General features: G+C 43.2%; 1 protein-coding gene across 1 annotated transcript; it reads right to left on the bottom strand.

Annotated features, from left to right (window-relative positions):
• Window positions 1-1,673: 1,673 nt before the first annotated feature.
• On the bottom strand, window positions 1,674-10,156 carry LOC129341883 (neuropeptide FF receptor 1-like). The gene is made up of 3 exons (XM_054997243.1): window positions 9,844-10,156; window positions 4,006-4,105; window positions 1,674-2,559 (listed from the first exon to the last, which is right to left on the bottom strand). The coding sequence occupies exons 1-3, from the start codon at window positions 10,154-10,156 to the stop codon at window positions 1,674-1,676; spliced, it is 1,299 nt and encodes a 432-aa protein (XP_054853218.1).
• Between the last annotated feature and the right edge of the window lie 4,806 nt (window positions 10,157-14,962).

Below are 14,962 nucleotides of genomic sequence, written 5' to 3'. Positions count from 1 at the left end.
AGCAATGCTTAACCTTCCCTCTCCCTGGTTGCTTCCACACTAGCCATTTAGTTCGGAATAGACATCAATCATTCATGCAGTTTTAATGGAGAATTCTGCATTCCAGTTTTCCCTGTTGCCTTTTGACTTTTTAATGGCCGTTTCCACGCACGTTGAATAATGCACTTTCAATGCACTTTAGTTATCCTTTAGAAGTGGATTTTTTGTTCCACACATGGAAAATCAGTTACAAATGTGCACTAAAGCGTATTGAAAGTGGATTATTCAACGTGTGTGGAAATGGCCAAAGTTTGGTATCTGGAAATGCTTTTTGCTTATAATGCAACTGCAGTGCCAGCTTTATCAATCTGTCTGGGCAAAAGTGCTGTTGACATTTTTCTGAACTAAAGTTTGCTCCTTTCCTTCTGCCGACAGCTTAATGAATGATTTTGCAATATTCATGAAATAAATGGTTAATTGTTAGTGCTTCCCCCCTCCCCAGGAAAGGGTCAGAAATGGCAACGGTAAGGCTTAATATTTTTTTTTTATTTCATAGTCATCATCACTGCAGAACTGCAGCATCAAAATAATAAAAGAATTAAAAACTGAGTAGTTGCTGCAAAGAGAAAAGCAGTTCTTAAGCACACCTCCCACAATCCACAGGAACAAGGATAAATAATTAGCCAGCCAGCTTCAGCCAGTTGCATAAGAGGAGGAAGTCATTCATTAAGCTGGAAGGAGAAGGGAAGGAGCCAGTGACCAGGAAGTCATTCATTACACAAGAAAACAAAGGGGGAAAAGGAAAATTGCAGGGGGAAATGGAAAGGGATTTCTGAATGGGAGTTACTCCTTAGTAAATATATCATAGGATCTTTTCCACAGGGAAGGCTTTGCCAGATTTTTTATGGAGAATATAGTGCTATAGTCATGTAGAACTCCAGGTTCTTTTTGCAGCTGATACTCTTTTTAATATGAGCAAACTTTCAAACATACCTTTCTAACTACACTCTATCCAAAGAGGTATAGACCTTACATTTACTTCCTAATTTCCCATAAATCATCTACAAACAAGGAGCAGAATGAGGTGGGAGTGAAGTGGCAGAGTCTTCCTGGAGTAGCAGACTGGACTGTGCCACATTCAAGTTGCAGGCGGGAAATCATATCAGAAACTGAGTGGTATAGTGGTAAATATGTTAGCCTATGATCAGAGAGACCCATAATCAAATTCCCACTCAGCTATGAACCTTACTAGGTGACATACTCTCTCTGTCTCAGCCTAACCTACCTCACAGAGTTGTTGTGAAGATACAGGGGATAAAATAAGTAAAATCTCCCTTCAAGTAGAAAGCTACCACATCAGGGAATGGTCTAAGCTAGAGCCTTTCTTTCTGACATGCTAATTTTCTACTTACAAGAGTTTAAATATACATTCAAAAATGGTTTCCTCTACCTTCAATCAAAGGTGTTATCTCTGTTCACCTGCTTCATCTGCCTCCCTCAACTACCAATGAATGTACCAGGAGAACTACAGCTTCTTAAAACCCAGAGCTGCATCTACTACCATAAGCAAACGTCCCTTTTCATAAGTAGTCCTAGATAGTTCCCCCTGCCCCTTTTTTTACATAATACAAAAATTGAAAGAGGAGGTGGTATTGTACAGAAATTAGTCTTTCTCCAGCTCTATTTTTCCTGTTTTATGTATCTGTCTTCTCCCAAGCCTGGTTAACTCCATGGTAGGTCATTATTTTATCAATGTCTTCCAAGCCAAGACCTGGGCACTTGGGTTGGATAATCCTAGAGAACAGAGGGGCAGTATTCTGCAGGGGCTGTGAGGATGTAGAATTAGAAGAAGTCGCCTCCACAAAAACTTTGTTGCACATCCCAAAGCTTGTGGGGCCCCGCGATTGCTCGGAGTAAGTCTCCTGATGCTCTGTGTCTTGGGAGCAAAACTGAAACGTAAAGGCTGCCTGAAAGCCCCTTCGGAAGTTCTCATTGTAGTATCCGTAGATGACTGGGTTGATGCTGCTGTTCGAGAAAGCCAGCCAGTGGGCGAAAGGGAAGAGGTAGCTGGTCAGCAAGTCTAGATGTTCATCAGCCAAGTTGGTATAGTCCACCAGCAGCATCAGGGTCCACAAGGGTAACCAGGAGATCATGAAGAGGAGAGCGACAAGAATTAACATCTTGATGACCTTAATGCGTTTTTTAGAAGTGCCGTTGGCTCTACCACTGCAAGGCAGGTTTTCAGTGATGGGCACCGTCGAACTGCAGAGTTTCAGGCAGACCCTTCCGTACATGAATATGATAAGTGTCAAAGGCACCAGATAAATGTGAATGAAGAGGATGGTGGTGTAGAGCTTCCTCATGCTGTTATCTGCCCAGGCTTCATAGCATGTGTACAGTGGGTAGGTGCTGTTCTTCCCATCATTTAGTACCATATAATGGTCTTCCATGCGGGTGACAGTGAGCATGATGGCAGATGGGCACATGATCGCTATGGCTAGGAGCCACACCATAATGATGATAACTACAGCCTTGAGAACACTGAGCCTCTCTCGGAACGGAAGGACAATGCAGTGGAATCTGGAGAGGAAGCATAAGAAATTGGAAATAGGTATGAGATGAAATTTCATGAGCTTGCTTCTTTGATTACAGTTTCAGATGGGTAGCCGTGTTGGTCTGTAGTAGAAGAGCAAGATTCAGGTCCAATAGCATCTTAAAGACCAACTAGAGTCAGAGAGCTCTAACTCTCAAAAGCTCATACTCTGGAAATCTAGTTGTTCTCTAAGGTGCTTCTGAACTCGAATCTTGCTGTTTGATTATAATATCCATGTTTCAATATTCCCACTTCTGCCTTGTGAGAAATGAACCAAATGGAAATGGCTATTCCACTGGTGGAAGTCTCCTTAAGAGGGAGGAAGGCTTCAAACTTGGGTGGGCAAATTGGTGAAATACCAGCCAATGTTATTTTACATCAGTTTGTATATAAATGGCATAAGAATGGGATAATAGAAACAGAAGAATCATCAGCAATAGCAATGAAAAAAAGAGGTGGGCTGAAACACCCAACATACAGAATAAAACTGAAACAAAAATGGCTATATCAATTATTGACTCATTCTGAATTAGAAAATGTGGAGATTGGAACCAATGACCACATATGGCAGCCATTCCCAAATTTTAGCCACCCTAGCACCCCCGCTTCAATTAATTTTTTTGTGCACCCTCAAGTGCTCCCCTCCTCCTTCACAGGTGCCTACCATGAAGCACACAGGCCCATCTAAAGGGATGACCAATGCCCCATGGAGGCCTCCATCTTTTAGCACCTCAAAATAATGTAGTGAGACCCTTACCAGCTACACTTTAAAAGCAAGTTAAGAACAACGTTTGCATTCTCTGTACATGGACTACAAATTCAGAGGACAGCTGATTCTATAGGGCCATTACAGAAAAGGCTTTGGACCCCAGTTTGAGAAATATTACATAGACAATAAAAAATTGATGAAAATATCATGCCTAATTAGAAGGAACAAACAGCCTCTATGAGCCACACCCATAGGGGGACGGGATGTGAATTGTACAAATCAGACTTTCATAAGGAGCACTCACTTTATACATTATGTTAAGTATGCTGAACACTAAAGAGACTTACCCTCACATTTTTACTCCCCCCCCCCCAGAGGATTATCAGTAAGTACATGAAGTGGGTCTATCCTTTTATACAGTGAGGGATAGGGACATTGCTTCAAGGCAACAAAGGTTCCCTGCCTCAGAGTGAAAGTACACCTCCTGCATTAGCTTTTTCATCCTAACAGCTTTGTTTGGGGTCCAGTTTTCTCATGTCCATCTTGGATCTATCAATCCCATCAATGACCAAGAAGATATACTTTGTGCCTCACTGTGTCAAATTTCCATGATTGGAAAGCAACCAGATTTCGGTAGCCAACTCATGGCTCTTAGATATCCAGTGTGTAGGAAACAAGAATCTTCTTGTTCATTGCAGCACCTACAAGAAGTTAATAGCCTTACCTGTCCATGGCTATAGCCACAAGGGTGAAGACTGAAGCTGAGACAGACATCCCTTGGACAAGACCACTCATGGTACAGACAAGCTGGTTAAAGGGCCAGCCTGTTGGGTGAAGACAGAATAAGCAGACTTATTGTTGTTGTATCATTTTTAACTGTTAAAAAATGCCTGTGCTGTCCTTATCATAATCATCACCCCAATAAGGCTTGTTAATATTTCCATTATACAAAGAGGAACAGGGCTGCTGAGAACTACCACGGGCTCTCAGATAAACACTAAACCTGCACACACCACTCAGACCCAATCAAGAAACCATATGGAAACAAATCACATTACTTGCCCAATTCATCAGAACCCCAGGGTGACCCTGGCTCCTAGAATTTCATCCCCCTTGGCTTCCCCACTAGGCAGAAGAAGTCCTTGCATTGATCAACCAAAGACATTATGATACCTGAGATGGGAAATCCAAATAGAACTTGTTTTCTACTAATAAAAAGAGAACCTAGTGCACTTAGCCCCTTAAAAATCTTAAATATAGTTTCCATGGTTCAAGACTCCTCAACTATTAAAAGCTAAGAACTCAAGAGCAGCCATGTTAGATTATCAGGCCAATGGTCCATCTAATCCAACATCCTGCCTCACACAGTGGCAAACCAATATCCCCCCCAAAGGCCTACAAGCAGAGCACAATGGTCAAAACTTCCCCATGTTGTTGCCCCCAGCACTACTGCTTCTGGACAGAGAGGATCCATTTAGTCATCATGGCTCCTAGCTATCCATAGACCTCAACTCCATGAATTTGTCTTATCCCCTTTTCAAGTCAGCTAAACTAGTGGTCATCATCCTAGTGCAGTGAATTCCAAAGTTTATTACTCTTTAAGTGAAGAAGGCTACCTTCAGTGGGGGAACAACCAGGAGGTGGTAGCTTGGGGACCATAGTTAGTGTATAAGGTCATGTGGGAGGAATATAGTCCTTTAGGTATGTGAGTCCTAGACTATAGGTTTAAAGATTATAACCAACATCTTGAACTGGACTTGCGTATAAGCTGGCAGCCAATGTAGCTGTTTCAGGATAGGCAAGATACATTCCTGTTGTATAGCTCCTGACTGTAATCAGGCTGTTGCATTCCAAACCAGCTGAATTTTCTGGGTTGTATTCAAGGGCAGCCCAACATACAATTCATTAGAGTAGTCCAACTGCAAGGTTACAAAAGCATGGATCAGTACAGCCAGATTGGCTGAGTTTAAGAGAGTGTTGGTGAACCGGATGCTGCTGATAGAATGTATTTATGTATTTAAAAGATTTATATCCTGCCTTTCAGCCCAGTAATAACCATCAGAAGACACTCTTGGCCGCTATGCTAAACTGCTTTTTAAATAGCAAGACCAAGTCCATGAGCACCTCCAAACTCTTAAATTGTTCTGCAAAGGCCAGGCCCAATCTATCTACTACAAGTGCATCCAATCCCACTAAAACATCTGCTTCAAAATACTTCCCTGCTACCTGGAAAGTTATAATGTGACAAATATGTTGCATGAGTTACCCTGGTCAAAGAACATTTTGGCCTTTTCCCCTCCAAATGGGGCCTTTGAAATATGCCCCTCTTGTGCGGACAGTACTTCAGCAATAAAAAGCTGTTAATTTAGCACATTCTTTTGCTACAAAGAATCTGAGAAAGGCAAATAATGAAGAGATGGGTCAGCACTGTGATCCAATAGAATCCACCTCCCAAAGCTGCCATTTCCTCCAGGAGACCTGATTTCTGTAGTCTGGAGATCAGTTGTATTTCTTGGAGATTTCCAGGACCCACCTGGAGGCTGGAAATGCTATGTTTGAATTGTGAGAGTTCCATAGATGAAGGCTGGGGAGTGATTTGCAGTCAGTGCCCAGCTCACCTTACTAAGAGCTAAGCTACAAGTGACGCCTGACACAGGTTGGACAGTTGTCAGCTTCCCTCAAGTTTTGATGGGAAATGTAGGCATCCTGGTCTTGCACCTGTAATGGAGAGCCAAGTTGTAAAACCAGGACACCTACATTTCCCATCAAGACTTGAGGGAAGCTGACAAGTGTCCAACCTGTGTAAGGCGTCACTTCTAGCTTGGCTCTAAGTTATCAACAAGGGTTGATAACTTGCCTTCTCAGACACTTTAATAATAATCCAGCCCATGGAAAAGGGAATATTTCAGGGCCAGCCAAGAGGGAACCTATCTGTGCTTCCAGAATTTGAGTTCTCTTTACTAGCAAGTAAAGGTGCAGGCTAAATCTGGTGGCAAGTTACCTTAATGTGCTACTTGCTGAACTGATGGCTTGGGGCCAATGTTGGCTGTTAAGCATTAAAAATTCTTCCTGGAGAAATAATGGATTTGCAAAAGCCTTTCAAACTGTCCACTAATTAAATGTCAGAAACAGAGACCAATGAGGGAAAACAGCATCTTATTAATCGGCGCCTGCACACTCCTGCACTTGGGGCCAAGCACTGTCACAGAGGCAATACCTCAGGGGGCGAATTAATCATCTCTAGTTGGAAAGGAGCCTCCTTTGCAGTTTCAACTGATTGGGGTTGCCAAATAATTTCCAGGCAGGCTTTATCACACACCACGGCAGCCTCCTTGTGAGGATAACAAACTGTGGAAGTCACAGAGGGAATCCGTCTACCTTCCTTAGACTAAGAAACAAGCAAGACATCCCTGTTTTTTTTTTAAACAACCTTTCAACAGGCAGAGGGGAATATAACAAGAGTCCAGTGGCACCTTACAGACTAACAATGTTCCTTCTAGTACAAGTTTTCCTAAGTCATAGCTCACTTCATCAGAGAGACATCTTTCAACATGACTGGCTCCAAGATTAGGATTCTTGGGCTTTGGTGCTGGAGATCTGCAGTAGTTAAAGAATCCCTTTGGATTGAGAAGGGAGAGAGTCTTTGGAGACAGAAAACTGTTTGAGACAAACTTCCCACTTGCTTTCCCTTCTGACAAGAATCTTGACAACAACTGATTCAAAATGAATTGATTAATTTATTTATGTTTACATCTAGGCCAGTGGCCAGGACAATCTTTGTGCAATAGCCATACATTTGGCCTGGTTACTAGAATTTTCCTAGTAAAGCCAGATTTTTTTAAAAGACATAATTTTCATACAGTCCATACATTTAAACTGCATATCCAGCATTCATGGGCTGAGGGGCTAGGCTGTTGAGCTCAAATCTGTACAAACATGAGAAACTGTAAGACACATACAGATAATTCCTCCACAGCTGCCCTCCCATGAAGGTGAGGAGGGTGATAACAGAGCACACTTGGCAACGACAGCTGTAACAACTGCTCTCACACACCCACTTCATTATGCAGCTCTTTGCTGCACTGGAATTAGGCTTACCAGTTGCCTGCTTATGGTAAGAGAGGGCTCTTACTGGTGGTCCCCAGTCCAGCAGAAGAAAGGTACAGGGTTAAGCATCAAATAATTGAGGGCAAGAGATTGAGGGCCTGGGTGGACAAATGGCAAGCCCAATTGCGTAACACACATATCAAGAAAAAATCAAGTGTACACTATACACAGATTATTTGTGCATTCAATATAGAGATGGGCATGATCCAAAAAAAATTAATGATCCAGCTGATCATGGATCAGCGCCAGCAACGATCCCGAATTAACGAACCACACCGATCATCTCCAGTTCCTGAGCCATGGATCGTGGATTGTGGATTGTGGATTGTGGAGGCCAAAGCGGGGCACACTGGTATTATGTGGGAAGGTGGGTGGTGCTGGCGGCCGCCTGGCCTGGCGGGCACGGGGAGGCAGCGACAAGCCACCTCCCCTCAGGGGGCGGGGGGCTCTGGCCGCTCGTCTGTGTTTGACTGTCAGAGCTGCCTATCAGGGTTTGCAGGGATGAGATTGGAGTGCCCATGACTACAGAACACCCCCTTCCCTCTCCCTCCCCTGGGTATCTTCTCTCAACTTGTGACTGCTTTGCTGCCCCGTGGTTGAAAGGAAGCCCTGCTGATCAAGGAAAGCTGGGCTTCCATTTGGGTTTCCAGGACGACAGAAGGAGGGCAAACAGAGCTCAGGCTTTTCCGTTGCCAGGGGAATAGATTGCTGGTGCCTGAGTATCTGGATCCCCAATCCGAGCCCGAATGCAACGATCCAGGCCTCTCCCGATTGCTGGATCGTTGGCCGTGGACGATCACGATCCGCCGGGTCACGATCGTGCGATCGCCATTATCGTGGGGTTTTTTCGATCGTAATGCGGATCGTGCCCATCTCTGATTCAATATAACTTGTGCACAGGACTTCTTGCAGATTTGGAGGCCACTGTTCTACTTAAAAAAACTTCAAGTGGAATATACAACTCCAAAGTGCTGAATTAGAACTCATAGAAGCTACCTGTCATCCTGACTTAAACAGAGACTTGATTTCCTTACACACGGTTTCTAATAGCTCTAAAGGACCCACTTTTGAGAAACATTAATATGCTACTCTTAGCATGTTTTATCATACTATAACCCTCAAACTGATCCTTCCTGATTAGTTGTATTTATCCTACTTTATTACTTTGTTTATTTGTGCCTCAAGAAGCTGGAACCTCTGACCTCTGTCATCAGTATGGTTTTAAGCCAGCAGCTGAATACCAGGAGTAGTCTAGAGGGTGGGGACTAGGAGGGCACCATTGGACCAGTAGTATTATGTTACTTCTGGGGAAAACCTGGAAGTGACATCATGCTGCTCTAGGAATTGCCAGAAACTCTGTGGTAAAACCATAGAGATTCCTAGAGCGGACTGACATAAATCCCAAGTTTCCCCAGAAGTGATGTAATGCCATTGTGCCAATAGTGTTTTTAATTTATTTTTCTCCTGTCACCAGCCAGAATGGCAGCAGGCAACACTGGAGGCAGGAGATCCGCTGCCCCCGGCAGGAACCTAGCATCCTTACTGATCGGCTATTATGTGAACAACCAAATCCACTTCCTTACACAGGGAACTGAAAGATTTGATATATGAAAGATTTAAGATGGTACTCATAGCAAGGCTCTCTCTGACTCAACTCCTCCCTTCCTTCCCCCTCTCCCTGTAATTTTCTCCATTAGTATTCCCAAACAGCTTCATATATCTGAAAAAGTGAACTCTGACTCATGAAAGCTCATGCTGAAGTAAATAATATTGTTAGTCTTCAAAGTGTCACTGGACTTCTGTTTTATTTGCTGTTTTATTTGCTGTTTGACTGACCCTTGGTCCAGTACCTCTGGGCATTTCTTTTGAGGGATGCAGCTTCAAGTCACCTTTATCTGTTGATACAAACCACAGGTGCAAACTGAAATTACTATTAGTTCCTCTTTCACTGGTATCTGAGGGCCAAGCTACACATGACGAATGACACTTGAACAGCAAGTGTATTTCTCCCTGTTCACTTGCCCTCCACTCAATCCACTTGCCAGGCAAGTGTCTTTCGTCATGTGTAGCTTGGCCCTGAGAGGCTCTAACCCGCTGATGTATCTCTGGTTCTACTTCCTGGCCCTACCCAAGTACCAGTTGAAAATCCAAAACTGTCAGCCCTACTCAGCAGGGAAATTACAGCAATTGGGAAGGCAGAGCTAGAAGCTGAGGATGTCCTTATTGAAGTCTCTTGCCCAAAGACCCACAAAATCTGGTCATATTTGAGCCCACTGTTGAATAATTCACAGGTCAGATGCGTCTCACCCTCATCATTCCTTTAAAAATCAAGGCTGCTTCTTATGTTGTGTGCTTTAAGAGCCAATGCAGTCCTACCAACCCAAATTTGGATTCACATGACCATGGAGCTTCCGAAAATCCAGCTCTCAGGCTTCTCCTTTAGGACAACTCTTACCTGTGATCAGGTTATCCATCAGAGTGGTTGGCACACAGAAGATGCCCACCAGCAGGTCACTGATAGCCAGGTTGAAGATGAAGAGGTTGGTTACAGTGTGCATGCGCTGGTTCTTCATCACCACCATACACACCAAAGAATTTCCAGCCATACATGAGAGAAAGACAATTAGGTAAGCAATGATGAAAATGGCAGCAACAGCTGGGGAATGCTGGTAGTAAGGAAGGAGGGTACGGTTGAGGTGTCTTCCTCCCATCTGTATCCCAGTTTCATTGGCCAACATTTCCTCCTGGACAACTTCTGTAATGTTCATGCTGTTTCATCTACAAAACAACAAAAGCAACCCTTTCACAAATTATTGCTGTAGCAGTTTTTTGGCTTGGAGGGGAAAAAAAACTTCCCCAAAGCTCCTATTTAAATATTGACCTTGGAAATATCCACCTAGCTTTCCTGTCTTTAAATTTGCATATGGATATCAGAAAATCTAGGAACCCTGTGGTGCAGAGTGGTAAGCTGTAGTACTGCAGCCCAAGCTCTGCTCAGTCACGACCTGAGTTCGATCCTGGAAGAAACCAGATTCAGGTAGCCGGCTCAAGGTTGACTCAGCTTTCCATCCTTTTGAGGTTGGTAAAATGAGTACCCAATTTCCTGGGAGTAAAGTGTAGATGACTGGGGAAGACAATGGCAAACCACTCCATAACAAACATCTGCCAAGAAAACGTGATGCAACGTCCCCCCATGGGTCAGTAATGACTTGGTGCTTGCACAGGGACTACTTTTACCTACCTATCAGAAAATCTAAATATTTCAAGCTACGGTTGCCAGCACTACCTCAGCAAATGCTAGGAGATTTTAAAGGTGATGCCAGAGGAGGGTGGAGTTTAGGGAGGATATGGTGGGTTGGTGAGAACGTGCAGGGTTTGGAGACAACCAGTCTGGAGATGTCACCAGAGACCATATTGATATATTTTCATATCCTGAGTGTAATACTGCAAAGTGCACTAATGCAGGACTCTGCACTCTGTAGTTGGCCGAGGAGGCTTTGGTGGGTTGCAGGGAGCCAAGCCCCCAGAGAGTAGATTGGACCTGCAACCTCTGATGCAGCTGGAGAGGAGAGGAGAGGAGAGGAGAGGAGGGAGAGAGAGAGAGAGAGAGAGAGACAGGCAGGGGCAAGGTTGGATGTTGGAAAAACTCTGAATTACTTTTCTGAGTTTTACTTTCTTTTGCTAGACACTATTTCCTGTTTGTAACAGGTATTGTTCTACTATTCTGTGTTGATACTGAGTAGTATATAAAGCTCTTGCTTATTTAAAAAATCGTGATTGTGCTCTATCCTATCCACAGGTCTGACTGCTCACTCACGCTAACATTTTCACCTGGTTTATTGTCGTCATCCCCCACCTCTGGCATAAAGGGGATTTTGGGGGGAGAGTTGTTAGGGGTTGGTGGCAGCTGTTTGGCCAGGGCTCTCCCAAGCTCTTGTGATAGTTTTGGGGACAGAGAAGGAATCTCAAGGGGAAAGCTGATATTTCTTCGTATGACACCAGATATCTGGGCTCTCTTCCAGCTCAATGGCTTCTTGTGAGAGGATGAGAGGGGACCTCCATACAGTTGGGAACGTTACAAATGCAAGATCTCAAAGACAGTTTTATTAATGCAATGAGGCCTGCCAAGAGAGGGGGACTGGGGACCTATGAAGCTGGGGAATGCTCCATTGAGCGAATGTAAAGCTGGGAATCATGCTCCATTTAGTGAATGCATTTCAGTTTATTTTACTTTTAGTGTAGTTCTGTGCTGCAACTACTGGGAGTACAGGGAAGACAGAACAGAGTAGCCAGGAGCTCTGACTTCCAGGCATGGTATGCCATTCTGGACCTAGTTGGTTTTCCGCATCCAGCCTTTCTCCCCAGTGGAGACCCAAAGTGGCTTACATCCTTCTACACGCCACCATTTTATCCTCATAATAAGCCTGTGAGTTAGGATAGGCTAAGAGTGCATGACTGCCCATGGATCACGCAGCAAGTTTCCACAGCAGAGTGGGGATTCAAACCTGAGTATCCCAGATCATAGTCCAATGCTCTAACCACTACACCACACTGGCTCTAATGAAAGGTAAAGGAAGATGAAAGGTATTCAGAAGTTTAAAAAAATAGTTTGAGAAGCAAGCTATCGACCTTCTAGAATTTAAACCAGGAAACTGAGTTTGCAGAAGAAATTATTCCACTTAGATACTGTTGCCATCAAATCTTCACTTTGTTGTAGGGTTGCCAGCCTTCAGATGGTAAAAGAAAAAAGAGAGCCCGTTATGGTAGCTAGATCTCAACCAAAACAAGAATCCCCCGTAACAATGTAATCATCAACAGTGACCATAATACATAAACCAATTATAATTCAAAAACACTCATAATACAAATGGATAATGATATCCAACCCACAGCTTCCAAAAGTAAGAGTATTTATATCTTCATTCTCATAATCTACTGTAAAGTGACATGTGCAACAAACCAGAATAATGATAAATACATAATCAAAGTCATAACAAGCATTCAAAAGTTCTAGTCAAAATTAATCAGGGCGATGTACACTCAAAGAATCCACCCTTCACCAGTAGGTCCAAAATCAGAGAGCTGAAATAACCAACAATCTAAAGTCCATAGTATACAGGTCAGTCATTGTCCATAAAGTGTTGTAGTGCAGAAGAAAACTTTTAATTTTTTTTCTTTTTGCAGAAACCCTTCCAGTACTGCAGATGGTGTTTCCAAGGAAAAATCATGTGCCTTCATTCTTTGCTCCTCTTCCTCCTTTAGTCTAGGAATGAGAGGTGATAGAAGGAAGATAACTTCCTTACGATCAAACTACTTTTGTGTGAGTTCACACAGGCATGTCTATCCTTTGACCACATACAGTAACAATATGGGATTAAAACGGAACAATGAAGGAACAACCATATTCAAGTTCTTATGTGATCCAGACTGCCAATGGACACTTATTGTGTCATATCCGGAGATGAGCTATCTCAGATTGTTCCTCAGATGTCAAAGGGAACTGATCACAGCTCAGATATCTTAGAGATAACGGCATGTATTATTCCATTGAGCAATGTCTGAAGCTTTCCCCCAGCCCAAGCTAGGATACGTGCCATTATATATGGTTAAGAGGAATATGGCTATCAGCAGGAGGCCCCTCTAAATATTCATGATGAACCAATGCTAATGTATTTTACATTTAGAAAAACAAAACTCCCAGAACAAATTATAGAGACATTAATAGCTAGCAAAGTGTAACTCATCACCTTGGGAACCCTGAGTTGAGTGAAAAGGTGCCATAGAAATGTTTTAAATAAATAAACTAATTTTACTGGTGAAAATAATAGTACATGTTGTCATTATGGAATTTAAACAGGTATGATTCACTTCCCTTTCCTATATTATATGAAATTATAACCATATTTCATGGTTTTATTGCATAACATGGGTGAAGATGTAAAATTTATAACTATAAACAAATATAAATCTATCTATCGATCTCAACTTGTCCTAAGGACACATGAACACAGTTTGTTCTAGAAAATGGCTTAGAGGCGGCTGTCTGCTCTTCCTACTAAATTGTTTTAAACCCGTCCACATTTCTTTTGTCTAGGGATCTCGAACAGATAGCTCAGGAGCTACAGGTAGCTTGCCAGCTCCTGCAGAGCAGCTCATGCATCCCCTAGAAGAACATGTAAAAGATTATGAAAAGCCTATAGCAGATCTTTCCAAAATCATCATCTTTTAAATAAACTTTTATTTCAGAGTATTTTTCTCTATGCTGCTTAGCTAACAGCTTAATTTCTGGTGCTCTTCTGAGTCTATGTTTTCTTTCTAGGACAGAAAAAAACTTGATAACATCCTGGGAAGTAGCTTTGGATATTTTTCATTAACCAGAAGTAGCTGTCTTTAAAGAAAAGGTTGGCGACCCTTGAAATAGACTCATCCACCCAGAAACATTAGAGGCTTCATTTGCTATGGATTCAGAAGATCAAATCAAGAATCCACAGAGCCTGTCCGCAAGGGCTTCTTGTTTACCTGCAAATCAGCATCTCAAGGGCAAACTATAGAGACCATTTGTTTAAGCCCAGGAGCCGCCCCAGGTAGACAGTGAAACCCTTGTTTTTTTTAGGGAGCTTTGTAGGTTAGGGGAGCTGAATCCTCTCTGTGTGACTGTGGCTTACTTCCCCACAGCCTCTGCTCCCCCTCCCCACTCCCAAGTTTTTCTCAGTTTAACCAAGCTCACTTCTGGGATCAAAAGCACCTGGGGAATAGATTGTGAGTGTGAAAATGCACCCCACCTTCAGCAGCAGCAGGTGACTTAGGTGAGTTACAGGCAGGAACAGCACCCACATCCCCACAGCACTGTGCCACTTGCTGCTGCTGCCACCACTCTGCCCCTCCCCCTTCCCTGCACAACTGCAGATGTGACAGCGATCACATCAGGGTCTCCTGCTGCCCAGACTGCTCCTAGCAAGCGCTGCAGCTATAGTGTGGTTTGGCAGGGAAAGTGGGGAAAAAGCCTCCTTAAAAAAGCACTCCTTTTGCTCTAAAAACTAAATCCTCCATCCCATTTTGGGATCAAGGGTTTAGGACTGGGGCATGAAATGTGATTAGACAAACAGAGCTGCCACCGTCCCGTGTGGTTTGAGTCTCGAACACTGCAGGGCATTCTCAAGGACTGGAGTAGAATTTGACTTGGAAAAAATATTTTTACAACCAGTTGCTGCAAGGCTGAGTTGAATTCCTATTAGTGCAGCCCAACTGTGGGCACATTTTTTTGGAAATGAGTCTTACTCAGCTTGATTACTGCCAAATAAGCATGCATAGGATGGTGGGGTTAATGGTTTTCAGAAATTGTTTTAAAAGTGTTTTTTCCTCTCCTTTCTAGAAGAGTTTGGGGAATGGGAGGCTTGGAGAAGGGTTAAAATCCCATTCTGGAAGGATCCCACTCTCTAGGATCCCACTATTTAAACAACATTTAGATTTCTTTTTCAAAAGCATCACCTCCCCCCTCCCCAAAAGTACAGAGAAGTCACATCATAGGTGATCTTGGCAGCTGTGGTTTGGGGGGGAAGAAAGCATTTTCTATC

The sequence above is a fragment of the Eublepharis macularius genome, chromosome 14 (assembly GCF_028583425.1).
Source record: "Eublepharis macularius isolate TG4126 chromosome 14, MPM_Emac_v1.0, whole genome shotgun sequence".
Lineage (NCBI taxonomy): Eukaryota > Metazoa > Chordata > Lepidosauria > Squamata > Eublepharidae > Eublepharis > Eublepharis macularius.
The sequence above is the reverse complement of the archived record's forward strand: the minus strand, read 5'-3'. Positions and strand labels throughout refer to the sequence as shown.